A 21,761-nucleotide genomic window follows, 5' to 3' on the forward strand; every position below is an offset into this window, starting at 1 on the left:
ATTTCGTATGGCGATTCAACGGCCGTGAGCCCCTTTTACTGGGAGGTACGACACCACCTTAAACCCCCCCCCCGTATTTTTATCTAGGGAGTCACCAGGGACTCCCTCTGCAGTAAATTCATTTATAAATTCATTAAGAAATTCACTGGCTGGTAATGGCAACTTCCTACAAAGAAGAAAGGATATAATTTACATCCCTGTAAAAAATATATTGTTATTAATCCATGTAATTTATATATTTGTGAACTAGGATTTTTTCTTCTGAGTGGTAAAAGTATTGATGACGTCATCTTATTTTATTTGCACTATAAATGCCTTCTGGAAGACTAATTTAATTTATAACAATGCAACATGGTTTGCGTTCTTGAATGTGACGTCATGCGTAGAACCAATCAGTTCTGAGTTAGTTTTCAACTTAACTCTTTTCATAAAAGTTGCTTATTCCACGCAATTCGAAAAAAAAAAGAAAAAGAAAAAAAGAAGCAATGATTCAGTGAAATATCAATGGAAAATTATTTTTTTCTTTATTATTATTTTATTCTTATTTTCTTCCTTATTATTTTCATCATTTAGTGAAATATCAGTGAATAAAGAATTGTACAATAAATAAGGATTAAATATATTCATTGAAAATTTGTATTTAATACAATTTTTTATTTATTTTAATTTCTTTCTTTCTTTTTTCTTTTTTTTTTTTAATACGAACAGGCAAGTAGGTTTTTAAACTCTCCGGTGAAATTCTTAATTTATAATTTACGTTTTATTTTATTCGCATATAAAATTTTTTCTTTTTCTTTTTTTTTTTTTGAGACTTCGAATTATTATAAAAGTGATTCAACTTCATTCAAATGATTAAAATCTGTCAACATTTTATTAAACTTATAAAAATTCCAACGCTATTATTGCACAGTGGTAAAATGCTAATCGAACACTCGGGATCGACATTTTCATGACAGTAAATGTCCTCTCATTACTCATAATGTCATTATATTCTTTGTGTCCAAGCTTATTTTAAACTCTTCAGATATTTATTAATTATTCTTAGCATAACTGCAAAATGATTGCACTTTAATTCACTTTTGAATACTTTCCTATGTTGTTATGGCTGTCACGGTTGTCACGCCGTTACAAACTCACTATTGTTGATTCTTTGTAGGTCACGTCATATTTTAAACTGTAATTAAACTTCCCATAAAGTTTTAAAACTATCAGCATATGAGAGAAATAATCATAACGTCTGGTGGCGCCATCTATCGTTTTTTAAATTTACTCCATAAAGTTACATTGATGATTCATGGCGTACATATAACCATGTACCATAGCTTCTAAATAACCATGATTTTGCATTGAGTGAAATAATGGCGTCATCATAAAAGGTTCTTCACAGAATTTTTTAATCATCAGGTATCTTAGCATCGCCGTTTCCATGGTATATTTTAATGTTCTCAGTACAAGAGTGATACTGATCAAATATTGGTTGTTTTACTGTTTTCATCCAACCCTTATCCAGCTGTCTGTTCCACGAACATGATAATATGTAATAGAGCTCTGGAAATTCCATTCCTGTCAGAGTAAAAAAGTCTTGATGTCCAAGATAACCTTTGAAAAAGTATTTTTCAGAAAGTTTTTTAACAGCGACTTCGTTCAATAAAGAATTATAAAGTTTCGACTCACGCATGCGCTGTAAATCAAACAAAACTACTCCTGTATTGAATCCTTGTTTACCAGGTCTTGGAGAACCTACTGATGTATTTGGATTCCTTTTCCTGTATTCGTTGAAATCCACTCTGTATTGAGGTTGAAGGTCATTGGCAATTCCGATTAGGTGAGTGGACTTGAATTTACGAAAATGATTGTAAAGTTTAAAGATGTCCGTTTTGAACTTCAAGTCCAGATCGATAAAGATAACTTTCTTGATTGGTAGGAGTTCGTGAAATATTTCTGAGATGAAGAAAATGTCGTCGTTATATCTTCCAACATCTTTGGTGAAAAAATATTTCCTCATAATAGCTATTATTTCAGAAGATCTTCTGGACATCTCTTCCACATCGTGATATGTAACCTGTTAGAACAAAAATGAGGTTTTGAACTTGAAGTAAATATGAAATCAAAATATATTAACTAAGCAAATGAAAATTATATGTATATACCAGGTGACATTAAATAACTTTCCCTCTTTGGAGACATCTGTACCTAAAACCAATAAACGGAATGAGACCAAATTTTATATTGAGACTTTTGAAGGCATGAGATGATGATTTCCGCGAAAAAAAGATTTAGTACCAAAAGTCGCCGATAGGGGAAATTTTGTCGCTAGCGGAGCCAAAAACAAGCGGATAATTACATTAAAAGGAGATAAAGTGGAATAATAACATTTCGACAGCGTAAGCGACATGTGGATATGTGGGCCATTACAATAATGAGAATAATAATAATTAAACTAAAACAATACTTGCGAGAGACACAGAAATTAGTGTAGTGATTGAACTCACAGGAAATAGTGATCCAGTTTCTTCAAACTTCTTAATCATAGCTCTCAGTGCTACAGCTGACATAGGACCTGTATGCAGGTTATGAAGCCCTCTAAATTCCCGAAGGGCCGCTACGGCATTGCACTCTTTAAGGTAAAACAACTTAACAAGTAAAGCATGCTGAGGCAAGGTAGGATGCATATTGAGCGCAATTCGTCAGTCATTCGAATAACTTCCTGAACGTTCATGCGTTTTACCTGCGTTTACTGCAAATATTTGACTGCTTTCCGCTCCGCCAGCGCCAAAATATCCCCTATCGGCGACTTTTGGTACTAAATCTTTTTTTATGCGGAAATCATCTCCCCATGACTTCAAAAGTCTCAATATAAAATTTGGTCTCATTCCGTTTATTAGTTTTGGCTACAGATGCCTCCAAAGAGGGAAAGTTATTTTATGGCCTCCTCTGTATTACTTAACCTTGTTATTTCTAAGCCTGGCTCCCACTGATGAGACCTCAATAAAGGTCGAAACCGGTCTGGGTAGTGGCCCCTTGCCTTTAATACAAAGCATCATACATCTCCTCCAGGAGATGTGCTTTGCATTAAGGGTAAATATTAAGATTAGTGATCAGAGCTTATTCCACCTTCACCACGAGTTGCCTAAGACTTGCACTACTTTGTGGGTCACCCAGACTTGCACTACTTGCAGGTGCAAACTTGACTTACTTGTCTGTTTGCTTACTTGGGAAATGGATTAAAACCAGGTTTAAAATAGCTTGGTATTTTTAACATATATTATACCCAAGGTAAAAACTTTCTACGTATATATATATATATATATATATATATATATATATATATATATATATATATATATATATATATATATATATATATATATATATATATATATATGCCGGCCTGGTTGGCCGAGTGGTTAGCATATCTGCCTTCAGCTAAGAACCTGCGGGTTCAAATCTCGAGTGTGTGTGTGTGTGCGTGTGCGTGTGTATATGTGTGCAGGCCTGTTTGACAGCGTGGTTAGCATATCTGCTCTCCAGCTAAAAGGCTGCGGGTTCGAATCCCGCGTAGGCATGGATGTTTGTTTGTAATTATCTTCAACCTTCATACATTCATTCACCCAAGTATAGATACACTCTCCTGATATGGACTGGGTCACCATGGGAGTAGTAGACCCAAAACCTTCACCAATGGGAGACGTTTTCACCTTGCAGGGAAGAACCCACATTCGACCGTAGAACCCACATTATTTCAGACATTAAATATATTGTGTTAAGGTTAAGGACCACGAGATGGCGGCACTTGTTGACCCGTCTCTTCACTGCAGGCAACTTAAATTAGTGATATCCTTGGGCAAGCTATCTCTGATTGGCTACCAGTGGAGATTGAACTGCCCACTCAGCCTCCAAAAGTTACATAAGGCTAAAACGGCCTCGCTTACTCTCTACACGGGAACAAAAAAGGCGTTAGCTGAAGGAAGGATTATTCTTTATACCACCAAATGAAATCGGACAATTCACATTCAGTTGAAAAGTCCTTATAGAGATTCCTTCCTCCAAGTAATAAAATGAATTTTATGGTAGGTCCAACAAAAAATACGTATTCTTCTGCTATTTTATGCAAGTTTTTTTTTTTAATGTTTTGTCTGTATATAATAAAACATCTTCATTTATTTGTTGTCGATTAAGACGAATCCCTTACGTTTTCATTGCAATAGTAGGATTTATGATAATAATAATAAGTCTATGCGTCCTCTGTGCGATCATGTAACGTTTGTTTAGTCGTTTGTTAACTGTAAGTGAATCAAGTAATTATGTAAATGATTTAAACGATTCATTTTATTGATTGTGTTATTGGATGATAGAGTTTTTCTGTGTCAGCATTTAAAACCTTATCCTTTCAGTGTGAAGTTCACGTGATATCTTTTAGTTCGAGGTAAATTCCCACCGGATTTTTCATAATTTTTAAAGCAGAATTCTATCATATAGTAGGCATAGAAGACATCTCCAATTCCGTGTGGATATAATTAAAAATCGAGACAGCCGATCTCTCCTGATGAACTTAAAGAAATCACAATTTGTCTTAAAAAAGAACAAGATGAAAAACCAAAAAGATTCAGAAGACATTTCGCTTTTGAGTACCCTATTGACATCAAAGGAAGTTGAAATTGTGTATGCAGTGTGCGTGCTTTTACTTACATACGTTTCTTTTGTCCTATTCTGTATGCGACACGATCCACTTCCAACACTTCACAATGCCATAGGTCAACATATTGTAGTCCTCTTGGATTAGCTTTGTTCGGTATGTACAAAGACCATGAATTTTATGAGCAATTCTCAGGCCAGTAAGGCCAGGGATTCCTGTGTTGTAGTGCATTCCCTACACCGAACGTACATCCATTACTAAGGTTAGAACTTTGATGCCAGACCAGAGAGGGAGTGTGGGTTATAGCTTCTCGTGCTTTCCCCTTTATAAACCCCATGACTACTCGTCTAACATATAAATGTACATCGGTGTTTAAGATGGCCAACATTGCTTTGGTTTCTGACAGACATAGTACAACCGTACAAACTGCATAACGCGCACGCACACACACACACACACACACACACACACACACACACACACACAAAGGACAAACGTTTAGCTCAGTGGTTTCTTAATGACGTTTTTTTTTTTTTTTCCTGCGTCAAAAGACTTGATCGCTCCGCCATCATCAGACTGGCTCCAAATGACTTCTGATTCGTTCCAAAATCGAATTTTTAAAAACGACACAAATTTGATAGAATTGGAGACTCAAATGAAAATAGTGTAAAATTGAAGAAATTTTCAGAATTAGAATTCGAGCAATGCTCTGAACAGCGACAATTAAAATCAATTAGAATAGTTAATATAGTCACGTATGTTATGTTTGCAGTCATATTTCTTTATAGCCAACTTACGTTACCTTCATTTCCTCCATGCATACAAGCAGAAGGTGGGATTTATTATTAAAATCATTATCAGATCGGTAAATACAGGCCTTCGACCCTCCGAAATAATTTTACTCTCCGCTTTAAATAGACCTTTTACCAAACACCACTCAATATTGTCTTTAGGATCGAAATCTTAAGCCAGTCGTTTTTCGAGTAAACGGACTAACTCGTCATCATACAAATTATTGTCGCCCTCATTACACCACGATGTCCTATCTTACCCTACCCTACCCTACACTGTCCTGAATAAGAAAAGTAATTAATCATTAGTTTCTCTCGAAAGACTTTTATTTTTCAAAACCGGTTGAACAGCCTACCGGTGACCTCAAGACAGATCTGTGTGTCGTTGCTGCGTAGAACATCTTTTACTTTCTTTTTTGTTTTTTTTCAGTGCATCGTTTTCCTTCAAAGGGAAGAAGAAAAAAAAATATATACAACAAAACAAAAGCAATTGAAAAACATTCTTGAGCCAATTCCCGTTAACGATGTTCAGCGAGGTGAAAAGACACACACACACACACACACACACACACACACACACACACACACACACACACACACACACACACACACACACACACACACACACACACACACACACACACACACACACAGATTTTCTTGAAAATAGGACAGACAGTCCCAGAGAGAAGTGATGTCAACAGACAAGCATTAGTAGGCGCGTTCCTTATAATGCACGCTCGAGCTTTGATTGGCCAACAATGCATAAATGCCTTGTTAATGATCTCTCGTTGCAGAGTCCGTTCACGTTTTGTCAAGGTGGTCTTGTTGCATCTGAGGTTTAACAAGTTTGCTAATTACATACGTATATCGAGCTAGTTTGGAAAGAGAAGGATCGCGTGCCGGAGCTAGACGGGATTAATTAGTGTTATGTGTTTCTCTCTCTCTCTCTCCTCTCTCTCCTTAACCTACAGATAGGATTCTTTTTGTTTTCGTCAATCCAGTCACTTGTGGGCGCACCTGTTTTAATTAATTTTTCTAACCGTACAACATGTTGATGTGAGCCCTTTGGTGCATCTGGTAGACATGTTTGACATGTACACTGATCCTGGGATTATCTACGCTGTCGAGAATGTCCATTTGTAATCCTCCTCTTTTATAACATGTCAGATGCATTGGCTTAATATGAACGAGTAGACTATTTTTGTGAAGTTAAAAATGTTATGCGGGTAACTATCAACCTCAGTGTCATTATTTCATATGGTATGCTATAATGTAAAGGGAGAATCAAGGATATTGTATATAAAAAAGTAATATCTATTTACGTAATTCTACTAAGTTAACTTTATTCTGTTCCTTTTGATTTTTTTTTTTATTTCATTATGAAATATCCAATCTCTTATGGAGGTGGTGGGGTGTTTTTCTTCGCAGATGATCCCTTGCAGATGCGCCATTTTATGTTAGTGTTTTTATCCCAAAAATTCAGAGTTTATAATTACCGAAATTACAACTGCAAAATAAGCATTTTTTTTTCTTTTTTCAAGCTTCTGACGCTTCACATTGACCGAGATGGAAAAACAAATTGATGAGACGATATTTGTGGAAGTACATCGTGAATTTATCAGATTGGGTGAGCTGCTTAATAACAACTGGCCAAGAATGGTGAACCTTTACGATATTACCTCCCCCCCCCCCGCAAGCGTTACAGGTGATGACGCCGATAAAATCGCCGGTGATCTCTACTCCCTCAGATTTCGAAGACGTCCGCGCACGCAAGAAGCGCAAAACAACCGTAGAACCACCCAAAGATAAAGAAATGAAACAAGACGAAACTCCACTGCTTTCCCAAAAGAATATAGTAGGCATATACATTATCATATAGTAGGCATAGAAGACATCTCCAATTCCGTGTGGATATAATTAAAAATCGAGACAGCCGATCTCTCCTGATGAACTTAAAGAAATCACAATTTGTCTTAAAAAAGAACAAGATGAAAAACCAAAAAGATTCAGAAGACATTTCGCTTTTGAGTACCCTATTGACATCAAAGGAAGTTGAAATTGTGTATGCAGTGTGCGTGCTTTTACTTACATACGTTTCTTTTGTCCTATTCTGTATGCGACACGATCCACTTCCAACACTTCACAATGCCATAGGTCAACATATTGTAGTCCTCTTGGATTAGCTTTGTTCGGTATGTACAAAGACCATGAATTTTATGAGCAATTCTCAGGCCAGTAAGGCCAGGGATTCCTGTGTTGTAGTGCATTCCCTACACCGAACGTACATCCATTACTAAGGTTAGAACTTTGATGCCAGACCAGAGAGGGAGTGTGGGTTATAGCTTCTCGTGCTTTCCCCTTTATAAACCCCATGACTACTCGTCTAACATATAAATGTACATCGGTGTTTAAGATGGCCAACATTGCTTTGGTTTCTGACAGACATAGTACAACCGTACAAACTGCATAACGCGCACGCACACACACACACACACACACACACACACACACACACACACACACACACACACACACACACACACACACACACACACACACACACACAAAGGACAAACGTTTAGCTCAGTGGTTTCTTAATGACGTTTTTTTTTTTTTTTTCCTGCGTCAAAAGACTTGATCGCTCCGCCATCATCAGACTGGCTCCAAATGACTTCTGATTCGTTCCAAAATCGAATTTTTAAAAACGACACAAATTTGATAGAATTGGAGACTCAAATGAAAATAGTGTAAAATTGAAGAAATTTTCAGAATTAGAATTCGAGCAATGCTCTGAACAGCGACAATTAAAATCAATTAGAATAGTTAATATAGTCACGTATGTTATGTTTGCAGTCATATTTCTTTATAGCCAACTTACGTTACCTTCATTTCCTCCATGCATACAAGCAGAAGGTGGGATTTATTATTAAAATCATTATCAGATCGGTAAATACAGGCCTTCGACCCTCCGAAATAATTTTACTCTCCGCTTTAAATAGACCTTTTACCAAACACCACTCAATATTGTCTTTAGGATCGAAATCTTAAGCCAGTCGTTTTTCGAGTAAACGGACTAACTCGTCATCATACAAATTATTGTCGCCCTCATTACACCACGATGTCCTATCTTACCCTACCCTACCCTACACTGTCCTGAATAAGAAAAGTAATTAATCATTAGTTTCTCTCGAAAGACTTTTATTTTTCAAAACCGGTTGAACAGCCTACCGGTGACCTCAAGACAGATCTGTGTGTCGTTGCTGCGTAGAACATCTTTTACTTTCTTTTTTGTTTTTTTTCAGTGCATCGTTTTCCTTCAAAGGGAAGAAGAAAAAAAAATATATACAACAAAACAAAAGCAATTGAAAAACATTCTTGAGCCAATTCCCGTTAACGATGTTCAGCGAGGTGAAAAGACACACACACACACACACACACACACACACACACACACACACACACACACACACACACACACACACACACACACACACACACACACACACACACACACACACACAGATTTTCTTGAAAATAGGACAGACAGTCCCAGAGAGAAGTGATGTCAACAGACAAGCATTAGTAGGCGCGTTCCTTATAATGCACGCTCGAGCTTTGATTGGCCAACAATGCATAAATGCCTTGTTAATGATCTCTCGTTGCAGAGTCCGTTCACGTTTTGTCAAGGTGGTCTTGTTGCATCTGAGGTTTAACAAGTTTGCTAATTACATACGTATATCGAGCTAGTTTGGAAAGAGAAGGATCGCGTGCCGGAGCTAGACGGGATTAATTAGTGTTATGTGTTTCTCTCTCTCTCTCTCCTCTCTCTCCTTAACCTACAGATAGGATTCTTTTTGTTTTCGTCAATCCAGTCACTTGTGGGCGCACCTGTTTTAATTAATTTTTCTAACCGTACAACATGTTGATGTGAGCCCTTTGGTGCATCTGGTAGACATGTTTGACATGTACACTGATCCTGGGATTATCTACGCTGTCGAGAATGTCCATTTGTAATCCTCCTCTTTTATAACATGTCAGATGCATTGGCTTAATATGAACGAGTAGACTATTTTTGTGAAGTTAAAAATGTTATGCGGGTAACTATCAACCTCAGTGTCATTATTTCATATGGTATGCTATAATGTAAAGGGAGAATCAAGGATATTGTATATAAAAAAGTAATATCTATTTACGTAATTCTACTAAGTTAACTTTATTCTGTTCCTTTTGATTTTTTTTTTTATTTCATTATGAAATATCCAATCTCTTATGGAGGTGGTGGGGTGTTTTTCTTCGCAGATGATCCCTTGCAGATGCGCCATTTTATGTTAGTGTTTTTATCCCAAAAATTCAGAGTTTATAATTACCGAAATTACAACTGCAAAATAAGCATTTTTTTTTCTTTTTTCAAGCTTCTGACGCTTCACATTGACCGAGATGGAAAAACAAATTGATGAGACGATATTTGTGGAAGTACATCGTGAATTTATCAGATTGGGTGAGCTGCTTAATAACAACTGGCCAAGAATGGTGAACCTTTACGATATTACCTCCCCCCCCCCGCAAGCGTTACAGGTGATGACGCCGATAAAATCGCCGGTGATCTCTACTCCCTCAGATTTCGAAGACGTCCGCGCACGCAAGAAGCGCAAAACAACCGTAGAACCACCCAAAGATAAAGAAATGAAACAAGACGAAACTCCACTGCTTTCCCAAAAGAAAAGATGCCTCCGATCATACTAAGAGAAAAACACCGATGGTCAGCTCTAAGATCTACTATGTCCAGTTTATAAATTGATTACACAAAGACCAAAAATGTGGATGAGGGTATAAAGATACAACCTGCCACGGTAACTGATTATAGAAAATTAACAAAGGAAATGGACGTCAGAGGTACTCGGTACCCTACCTTCTCACTCGGTTCAGAAAAAAAATTAAAGGTGGTCCTCCGTGGCGTCTCTCAAGACATTGATCCAGAAGAGATAGCTGCTGATCTTAACTTACAGAATCTGCCTCCTATAAAGATCAGCAGAATGTATAGATCTGAAAAGACTCCTATGCCGTTAGTCCTTGTAGAGATCTACAACATATACAAAAATATTTACAACTTAAAATCAATCTGCGGTCTCATCATCACACCAGAGCCACTCCGGAAAATGACATCTTCCGGGCAATGCCACAGGGGTCCAAAGTTTGACCACTCCCAGAAACTGTGTAAAGCTGAGTTTAATGTCTGAAATGTGGGGATAGCCAACCAACCAATATTTGTAGATGTGCCAAATACGGTGGCCCTCATCTAGCCAACTATAAGGGATGTACCCAACACCCGAAGAACAGACTGTTGGAGACAGCTAAACAGTCTTCCTTCTGTAGAACACGAATACCAGAGGCTCCTGCATCACAGCTGGAGGCTCAGCGGCAACAATCAGAGGCCTTCTAGAATAGAGTATACCAAAGGCAAACAAGAAGATATTCAGATGTGACCCGTCCAAACATGTCAACACCAGAAGAAAATCAGCAGACGGCACTTACAAACGTGACCGCTGTTATGACTGCCTCTCTAGCAAACATGCTACAAGACTTCAGCCTGTCAAACCCTTCAGGAACCTCCACTAAAAGATTCCTACCCGAAACACAAGCCATCCTCACAGCACTTATAGATGAATAGAAACAAATTAATTCCAACCTCTCTTCAGATCGTTGCATGGAATACAAATGGCCTCAGAAACAAAATTTTAGAGCTCCAAGACTTTACACATAAATATCAGCCAGATGTTATTCTGATAAGCGAGACACATCTAAGACCCTCGGAGAGCCTAAAATAAGGGGTTATCTCCTATACAGAACCGACAGACTAAACTATAGCGGCGGCGGCACTGCCATTTTCATTAAACGTTATATCAAACTCCAATCTGAAACCAACCACTAACCTTTGAGATCACAGGCGTGGAAGTATTCACTAACTCGGCTGGCAGACCGAAAATCTACTCAGCTTACAACCCACCCTTAAACTCTACTGCACTCTGATCTAAATTTCATCTTAGGAGTTAGAGAGTCCATCATTATTGCCGGAGACTTAAACTCCAAGCACCTTGCCTGGAATTGTAGAACCACCAACAAGAATGGCTGCATCCTTTCCAACTACACAGGATCAAACTAAGCTGTTGTGGCAGGCCCCAGAGAACCAACTCATCTCAGTACGTTTGGCACTGCTGACATCCGGATATAGCTATCCTGCAAGATATTAAACTTCAGTACAGTCTAAAATCATTGAACGAGTTGTCATCTGATCAAACCCAATTCTACTACAGCTGGGAAAACAACAATAACTGTCTCCTCCCTCTCACTCATTTATATCGTGGGAAAAATTGTTAAAAATATTCCGGGATTATATTGGACCTGTTCCTCATATAAGTTCAAAAGAAGATGTTGAAACCGCAATCATAAGCCTCACCCAACAAATTAACTCCGCTTTAATGGCAGTCACGATGAAGCGCTATAATGAAGACATTATGAACTTGATTAGAGAAAAAAAACAGAGCTAAGAAATGATTTCACAACACGCGCGCACCACAAGACAGAACGGTTCTTAACAGATTGAATGGTGCAGTGAGAGATGCACTCAAAGATTCCAGAGATCAACGATGGGAAGAAAAGTTAGCTTCTATCTCACCTACTGATCACTCTATCTGGGGTCTACTGAGGACCATCAGAAACAAAGGCAGATCCCTTTCCCTATACTTTCTGACCAGGGCCTTGTTCACACAGACATAGAAAAGGCAGAAGCCATAACAAAAAAATTTAGAAGAGCAGTGCAAACCTTCATATGAAAACTTAGACTACAATCACTTAAGGTTGCAGAGAAGGTCATCCTCTCACAACTTCAAGCTTCAGTAAATGAACTAAACATCCTTCCTAAAGAACAATTTGGTTTTTGGCAATACCATAGTACTGCCCAACAAATCTTCAGAATAGTTGAATATATTACCACCAGCTACAACTGGCGCCAATACACTGGAGCTGTTTTTCTTGATCTATCCAAAGCATTTGACAAAATATGGCACTTCGGATTGCTACATAAACTTATCTCAGCGGGTATCTCACTGAAAATGGTACACCTAGTTAGATCATATCTACAGAATAGAAGCATGCAACTCAAGATCAATGGTACTACCTCATCCCAGCGGCATATCTTGGCCGGAGTACTGCAGAGATCCCTACTGGCTCCATTGTTCTCTATATACATGTCATACATTCCGCACAACCCAGTGTCATCCATCATGGACTATAGGCGGATGATACAGCATTATTAGCCAGATCTCTTCGGCCACACCCCATTGCTAAAAAGCTTCAAGAAAACCTTCTAAAGTTAGAGAAATGGTTCTCCAAATGGAGACTGCAAGTAAATCCCCAAAAGAGCTTAGCCACAATTCTCTTCACGAAAAGATCGATATCTCCTGAAGGAGACGTCTTACTATTCAACACTAAAGAACAGACAGAAACAAAATACCTTGTTGTCGTGCTAGACAAAAAATTAACTTTTAACCAGCACATCAAGACTACGTGTGCAAAAGGCATCTAAAGCCACCGCCCAGATCTTCCCTCTAATCAACAGATCTATCCTCTAAACATCAGAATCAAATTGCTTTTATACCAGCTGCTGATTCGTCCCATAGTCACTTACGCTTCTCCAGCCTGGAGCCGTACCTCCAGCACTAATATCCTCAAACTGCACCGTGTACAAAATAAGTGCTTACGAATGATTCTAACGCTCCGTGGTTCGTCAGAACCAAGCAACTTCATCGAGATACAAATATTCCTTATATCATCTCTTTCCTACAGATTTTAGCAATAAAGTTTTACCTCAAAACGTCCATACACCCCAACGATCTAGTTCAGCAACCTGTAGCCTACGAGGCAACGGATATATTTAAACACAAAAGACCAAAAGTCATTTTAATTTCCTGTAGCGATACATAATCTCCGTGCCCATTTAGGGCGAGCGAACTGCTCACAAAATTTTTCCCTCACTGTAGCCGTAACAGATAATGAAGAGCATCTTGCTTCACCCCTGAAGCCATTAATGTCAAATGTCAAATGTAATTATTACCAATCAGATTATGTCAGTGATATAAAAGTACAAAAATAAATTGTATGCAATATCAAAGATTCTCATCATCACCGCTGCCAACACGGTAATTGCAGAATATTTCTGCAATTAGCGTGTATTCTGAGAAATAGTGTAAAATTTCTCAGAGTGGTTGGGGGGCATTACTCAAATCTCATCAAAATGCCTTCCAAGCTGATGTTCCTATTTTTTTTTAGGTTGGCCAGATAACATCATCAAAACAGTGATACTCACAGTCGCTCTTAGAAATGTTTAATAAGGTTGTGGACCTTGGAAGTTAATGACTGGTAATGTCGCTTTTGCTTCTTTTAACGTAAACAGAGGATTTTCACAAGTTCTACAAAGAAGATTCAGTTGCCTTTGATTCTGTTGCTATAGAAACATGGCTACAACGTTGTTGCTATAGAAACGGCAGAAGCCAGTTGTGTTTAGGAAGAATCTTTAATTCTATGTGCGGTCCATCATTTTTTTTTTTTTTTTTTTTTTTTTGCGAGGCTAAAGGCTTACCGCTACCTTCTCTGACACCAAGGAAGAAATTTTCTTAACCAAACTAGTCGTCTGCATCGCAGATGGGATCAAGAGTTACAATAACACCGATGGCCTACGACAACATTTTCATATTTCTAACATCACAGGTACGGATTATCTGTTCATGGATGATGTTGTTTGAAACTGCTGCACACGGATAACTAACTATGACACGAATATAATTATGCCTATTGATTGCGTGTATTCTTCTTTCCAGTTTGCCTGTTTTGTGGGGAGAACCTGCAAAACAGGCAAACTGGAAACCTCCACCACCGTACGAGACGGACTACTTCGGTGTTAAATATTTCTAAAGATTATAAAGCCCTAGACGGGAGTCAAACCCAGGTCTTTCCAATTACAGACTGATACTGAGAGGGTTTGTGCCAGAGAAATAGACTACATTGGCGCTAGGAGGAGGACTTTGTCACATGCTACCTCTCAACAGGTGCAAAGCTAAACTGTCCTCCCCTGCTCTGATGGAGGAGGGCCCGTCGTGGACGTCTTATTCTGGACGAAAAATAGAACCCCATTACTGATCAGCGACTGGAGCTCCAATAATTCTGACAAACCTCAATTAAGCTTTATTGAGATAGAGAACAGCAACTGAAGCCTTATTTGGGACATGCACTCAAAGGTTTCGGGGTCCACAGATGCGTGGGTGTATCTCTAGACATCAATGGCGCACCTTCTGTAAGTGGTTTATCACATATACTCTTAAGAAATACAATCTCAAAGGGTCCAGTCTAGCCATTCTCCCTGTATACCCGGAGAAGGCCTTTGATCATTTCTTGAATACGCTTTTAACATACTGGAGTGCAGTCGTGTAGATTCAAGCTTATGAAATACGATAGAGGGCTTCGAAAAACACTCTGAGATTGGTACTAAACATTATTTTCGATCTTGTTGGTTTCAAAAGGGAGTGCGACAAGGTTTTTCCCTCAGTCTAGCTCTCTTTAGTAGCATACTCAATGAAACTAAAGTGCGATTCAAAACACCCCGAGGATAATATAGACTTCCTATTCCCCCCCCTCCCCCTTATGAGCAGTGCGTGTCGCCAATGCAGACTACAAAACCACACTGTTTTACGAATCGCTGTTCCGCTGACGTTATCTCCAAAGTTCTGGATGTATCAATATTTTTGTGGGCCTAGTTAGTCGACAAAGATATAATCCGCTTTCCAACTAGTAGGTCGTAAGTTCGAGTTCTCTTACAGTCAGGAATGTTTGTATCTTTAAGTGGTAAATGAAAAATGAATTTCATCGACGGTATGAGACGACCACCTTGCTTATTGCAGAATTGATTTGGTTGATAAAGTTCCACCTTTCACCACTCAAGCGAAATTATCTCACTTAGAGGCCATTCGTGATTCTAAATTGCGCGATAGACGATAGATCTGCAACAATTTGGGAGAGAAATTCACATCATAAATGCATTCTGGCATCTACGTTAACCCAGACAGAAATTTCAAAACTTCGGAGAAACTGAAGTTTTGTCCCTCCCCCCGTCCTTTTTAGAGGGACTTCACATGAAGGACAAATATGAAGTCTCGCAGTCATTTTCACCTGTATGCCAATAATTTTTACACTGGCACTGGAAACTCACCTTGAAGCAGGCTTGAAGCAATGGATCATCAGTTACTTTTCTTTTTGATTGTGGGAATACAGCGAAAGCATATAAGGGCGACGACGCCGGTGGATTATTATATGTTACTTGTCTCGGTCTGTATGCGGGATCATAAACATTGCCACATCCATTTGTGATCGAGACAAGTTTTCCTCAACCAAAGGGTATCGAACTTTCTCTCTGTATGCTAGCAAGGTATCTTAAGATTGTTGTTACTCGGGTTCTTCGCTGGTATGCCTGTTTCGAGGATGGAAATCCTTCCACACGAGACTGGTTAACTCACCTTCAGTTGAACGAACCCTTACGAAGATTCTTCACGTCCTCAAAGGGTCTTTCCGCAGGTCTTTCCAACGGAAGAGCATAACTGATGCCAACTAACATCTTGAAGATAGGTTGAATGCTCATGTTGTCTCAGTGCTCAGTCAAACGGATTTTGTTTTCCTTAGAAAATATTGTGGGGAGAAAACCACGTCATAATCACATTTAGATGCAGTAACGGAGTTTTTTTTTGTGTGTGTGTGAAAATAGTGATATAAATCCCAAGTTCATTTACGCTATCTTCCGAAGTCGCAGTAATTTTTATTCCAAATATTTAGCTCCATTAGGATTCTAAAAACACAGTAGAAGTACAGTTGAAGTAATACTACATCATTACGGATTCAATTCGCATTCTATAGTTTTAATTATTGTCCATGACGGGCAACTCCGCAGCAGATTTTGATAAATCGAATTTTAGAAAATTTATATCTTTCTAAATAATCTAGACCATATTCACACACGACCACAATTCCCTAGCTTAGCCTAGAAAAATAAAGAAATAAAATTTCTTACAGGTTAAGGTTTCTCTTTCACGGTACAGGATGTACTGTAGGCTGACAAACTTTTGTAGGTTGGAATCGCATAAAAAAATTAACAACGGGTATGCTTTCCTCAATAATTTAGCATGCAGTATAATAGACCACATGCAGTTCTACTGATAAATGAGGTCACAGATAACGATTGGCAAGATCTGTTGCGGTTAGAGCACGTCAGGAGAGTTTCATCTCCACCCAACCGGAAAGATCATTTGTGCCATGAACGAGTTGAAATTTCACGAATGGAAACTATAAGATAGGCCATCTTCCAACCTTTCGTCGTTAACAAGTTATTGTTTATATTTGTATACATATAAGATCTGTTTTGTTCATTATAGTGGATGACATTTTTTATCATTCTTATCCACGAAATGTAAACCTATAACACATTTAGTAAATTAGTTATAGGTTATAGTTATAGTTATATAATGACCAAGGGGGAACATTTTTTTTTTTTTTTTTTTTTTTTTTGTATTGGGTTCTGTTCCATTTTTGTTTCGTGCTTTCAGCATGCCTTTTAATGGTCAGCGTGCCAAAGTCAGCATCAAAATGCTTATGGCTTCTGTAGTCAACAGTTTTTCAGCGACTCTTCCCGGATTGATTGAGTAGACTACCTTTAGGAAAACAGTTGTCCATTTATTTTGCAACATTTTGATGATAATCAAAATGTTGATCATCATCAAAATTATTTAATTTTGTTTAAATAAATTTTTTATTAATTAATATTAATTAATTTTGTATAAAATTGAAATTGAAATCCTATAAAAATGTCTACTTCTATATCTGCTTGACTCACTTCTAGTTTCACCAAAATACCAGCGACTACATGAACATAGAAATTTGTAGACACGTGTGTGACGTGGAGGATTGAGACTATCCTTAGCAGAACGTAGAAATTCAGCTTGAAACGTGAAATTGGAAGTTCAGCGAGTGACCTCCTAGAATATTAAGAGTGAATTCATTACCGAGACTTACACAATCCAGTCTTGTACACTACATACATGACTGGAATGTCTGATCAACCATTCAAAGTTTTACATTGAAGGCGATTCATAATATATAAACTGTACAAAGAAAGATAGATAGATAGATAAAGAAATGAATTTTTTTATAAACTAAATTAAAATAAAATTAGCTATTAAAATGTTTCACTATTTTTTATATATAAACTTTTTTTATTTATTAATAGAATAATTACTAAGCACCTTTTTTTTAATTGTATTAGAGTATATTATTAATAAAGTCTGTTGGACTGGATTATTGTATTGTAAGGTAATGCAGTATAATTTTGCTGTTATGGTGCAATATGGTGCAATAAGACAAATGTCTCTACGATCTACGATTTAAAAAAAAATTGAAATCCAGCAGCAGTAAGTACATATTTTACTTTATAGAAATTACATGCCGATGTTAAATTTATAATCACTTTCATAAACTGGAAAATGTCTTATAAGTGATACTGCAATATGCATTACATTTTTTTTTCTTTCTTCAGAAAAGAATCACTTTTCAAGAACATTCACCCCCCACCCCCTGCGTCAAATGGGAACAAATATGAGTCATGTTATAAACTTTTGTTTTAAATAATACCCATATTAATATTCTTTTAAGAAACAGGTTGACACTGTAATAAGATTCATAAAGCCCACTGTAAACAATTACAATAAATTTGTTGGCATTGTTATTGGTGCTGCCCAACGAACCATTCCAAGAGGTTTTAGGAGAGATTATATCCCAGGCTGGAATAGTGACAGTGAAAAACTGTATGAAGAATTCTCCACTAATAATAACCCTACAGTAGCCACTGAGCTTCTTTAGTCTCTTGACAATGCTAGAAAAGAAAAATGGATTAAAACAATGAACAATTTTAATTTTACTCATTCCACTCGAAAAGCTTGGTCCCTGATTGGGAAGCTTGACCCTAATACAAGGACTTCTGGTAAACTGCCCGCCATAGATCCAAAACACATTGCAAAGCATTTCGTCTCAATGACTAAATATCCTCAATATATATCATCAATATATATATCATCAATATATATATATCAACAATATCATCAATATATATAAATAAATATCATCAATATATCCTCAATAGATAAAGTAACTATGAGAGAGGTGAAACAAAAACTAAAAAATCTCAAAACGAATCTTCCCATCATCACCATCTCAGGCTTTCACTTCCCAGGAACTTACCCAGGCAGTTAACTCGTTGAGGACTGGGAAGGCGGCTGGACTCGATAACATCTATCCTAAATTCATTAAGAACTGTGGACCAAAAACTATTCAATGGCTTACTGCTATGTACAATAATATCCTGGACTCTGGCATACTTCTATCAATTATTAAAAGATCTAAAATCATTGCTGTCTTAAAACCTTGCAAAGACCCTATAATTGCTTCCAACTACCGTCCTATTGCCTTGTTAAATATCTGCCTGAAACTTCTCGAAAGAATGCTATACAACAGAATTTCTTCAAGTATACATAACAGAACTTCACAGGAACAGGCTGGCTTCAAACCTGACAAAAGTGGTTGCGATCAAGTACTGGCCTTTATAGAGAACTGTTATGAAAAAAAAATTGAAAACAATAGCGGTATTCGTGGACCTCTCTGCTGCCTATGACGCAGTGTGGAGAGAGGGTCTTATCTTAAAATTCCTAGAAACTATCCCATCACCAAAACTAGCCAACCTAATTAATCAAATACTAGCAGACAGATGGATACAAGTATCTCTCAACGAATCCCAAAGTAAATTCTTTAAGATTAAAAATGGCCTACCTCAGGGTCAGTACTTGCCCCATTGCTCTTTAACTTATACGTGGGATGTTCAATAAGTAATAAGACTAATTTTACTGTGGCGAAACCACTCATCACAATATTAATTTCTGTGGAATAAAGAAATGTTGCTTATGTATTAACAAAATAGGTTGATAGATGGCGTATACGGGCTGATGTGCCAGAGTGTTACGTGACTAAACGCAAGTGCTCATCGGCGCGCCTGCGAGGGGCGACCAGTCTTCGAAATGGAAGCGTCCTTGGAACAGCGTTATGCGATTAAATTCTGTGTGCGTTTGCAAAAATCGGCATCGGACACTTTTAACATGATACGCGAAGCTTTCCACGATGAAGCAATGTCGAGGGCAAGTGTTTTTCGCTGGCATAAAACTTTTCAGGAAGGAAGGCAAAATGTGGAAGATCTTGAACGTGAGGGAAGACCTTCAACGTCCATCACAGAGACAATGATCAACACAGCAGCGATTATCATCAAGCACGTCAAAAGGAAGCGTCCATTGCTGAAGAATGGCTTCTTATTGCACCACGATAATGCAAGGACACATATTGCTGGTTGTGTAGTGGACGTTTTGCAGAAGAACAACACAGATATCCCACCACACCCTCCATACAGTCCTGATCTCGCACCATGCGATTTATGGCTTTTTCCTCAGCTCAAGAAACTACTAAGAGGCCGCCATTTCGAAAGCAACAAAGCATGTGTAAAAGCTGCTGAGGCGGTTTTGGAAGAACTCTCAAAAAACGGACTCTCACATGTGTTTAAGAAGTGGATGCAACGTTGGGACAAATGCATCGCGTCTCACAGTAGTTACTTCGAAAAAGACCATGTAAATGATGACGATTAAAGGTAATCTGTTTTCTGTATAAATATAGTCTTATTACTTATTAAACAGCCTACGTATATTAGTGATATCCCAGAGACAAGATCACGGAGATTCATGTATGCTGACGATATTGCCATTGCAACTCAACATTCAACATTCCAAAAAGCTGAGAACACCTTAACTGAAGATCTGGCTGTACTTCAATAAATACTTTAGACGATGGCGATTACAACCTAACCTGAACAAAACTGAAGTAGCAGCCTTTCATTTAAGTAATATCCAGGAGAACAATATCCCAAAAGTTTACTTCAGAAATATACAGGTGAACCTTAACAATCATCCAAAATACCTAGGAGTTATCCTAGACAGAAGTTTGACATTTAAATATCATCTAGAAAATATTGAAATATTGCTGGGAAATTAAAAACTCGTAGTAATATAATGCATAAATTTGCTGGTACTTCTTGGGATGCTGATGCCAACACACTGCGTACTACCGCACTGTCTTTGGTCTATTCTACAGCAGAGTATTGTGCTCTTGTGTGGTTGAACAGCGCACACGCTTGTTTGGTCGATGTCCAACTGAATCAAACTATGAGGATAATCTCTGGAGCTTTGAGATCTACTCCTGGCTACTGGCTCCCAACTCTCAGTAATATAGCCCCTCCCTCGCTCCGCAGGACCCAAGCCTTAAGCAAACTATGGACAAAAATAATTGGAAACAGTTCCTTGCCTATCCACCAAGACATTTCCTTCCATACTTCACAAAGACTGAAATCCAGGCCTGGAGGAGTGCAATACAAATAAACGACCAGAACTTCGACCTATGCGAGTCATGGGGAGAGTATTGGTTTCAACATTCCCTCAATCTTCAAATACCCATCTCAAATCCGACATCTCGTCTGGAGGTCTTCAATCTCCCTAGACATGTATGGACCACTTTAAATCGGATCAGAACAGGACATGGGAGATGTAAGCATCTCTCACATAAATGGAGCTGGTCCAATACTCCGAACTGTGAATGCGGAAGAGGGATCCAGACTATCAATCACATTGTGCTTGAGTGCCCTGTCTACTCATTCTAGGGTTCTAAAGAGGACTTTTTTAAACTGACTCCAGAATCCCTGGAGTGGGTGGATCCGGGATTTAAGGATTAAGCTCTGACTTCTGATTCTTAATTTTGATGTTTAATCATTTCAACCTAGTGTACCCCTTTTAATATGATTTTTACAATTGTTTTTATGCTATTTTATGTAATTTGTATGTTTTATTCTGAGACCTGTACATCATACGCTAAATAAATAAATTAATATTAAATGTTCACTCATTTAGAAAAATTAAATACTGAATATTTAATTTTTTTTCTAAAATTATTTAACTCTTCCCCCCCTTAAGATTATTTAATTGTCTTAAAATTTTAAATTTTTTTTTCACTAAAATTATTTTACTTTTTTTCTAACATTATATACTTTTTCCTACGATAAGCGTAGATAAAGAATCTATTACAATGCTGGCATTAATAAACACGTCAAAGGCAGGAGTACATTTTTTTCACTTCATCCGCATGGCCACCAATAC

General features: G+C 37.8%; 1 protein-coding gene across 1 annotated transcript; it reads right to left on the reverse strand.

Moving 5' to 3' along the window:
* Positions 1 to 1,393: 1,393 nt before the first annotated feature.
* On the reverse strand, positions 1,394 to 2,038 carry LOC150100192 (xyloside xylosyltransferase 1-like). Its single transcript, XM_090402606.1, has one exon. It carries the CDS (start codon positions 2,036 to 2,038, stop codon positions 1,394 to 1,396), a length of 645 nt encoding a protein of 214 aa, XP_090258732.1.
* Positions 2,039 to 21,761: the final 19,723 nt, after the last annotated feature.

This window comes from Typopeltis vanoorti, chromosome 13, assembly GCF_054136105.1.
Source record: "Typopeltis vanoorti isolate ZY-2024b chromosome 13, IOZ_Tvanoo_1.0, whole genome shotgun sequence".
NCBI lineage: Eukaryota > Metazoa > Arthropoda > Arachnida > Uropygi > Thelyphonidae > Typopeltis > Typopeltis vanoorti.

Coding starts and splice junctions, on each gene's coding strand:
- LOC150100192 (XM_090402606.1), bottom strand. CDS start 2,038: ATGTCCAGAAGATCTTCTGAAATAATAGCTATTATGAGGAAATATTTT.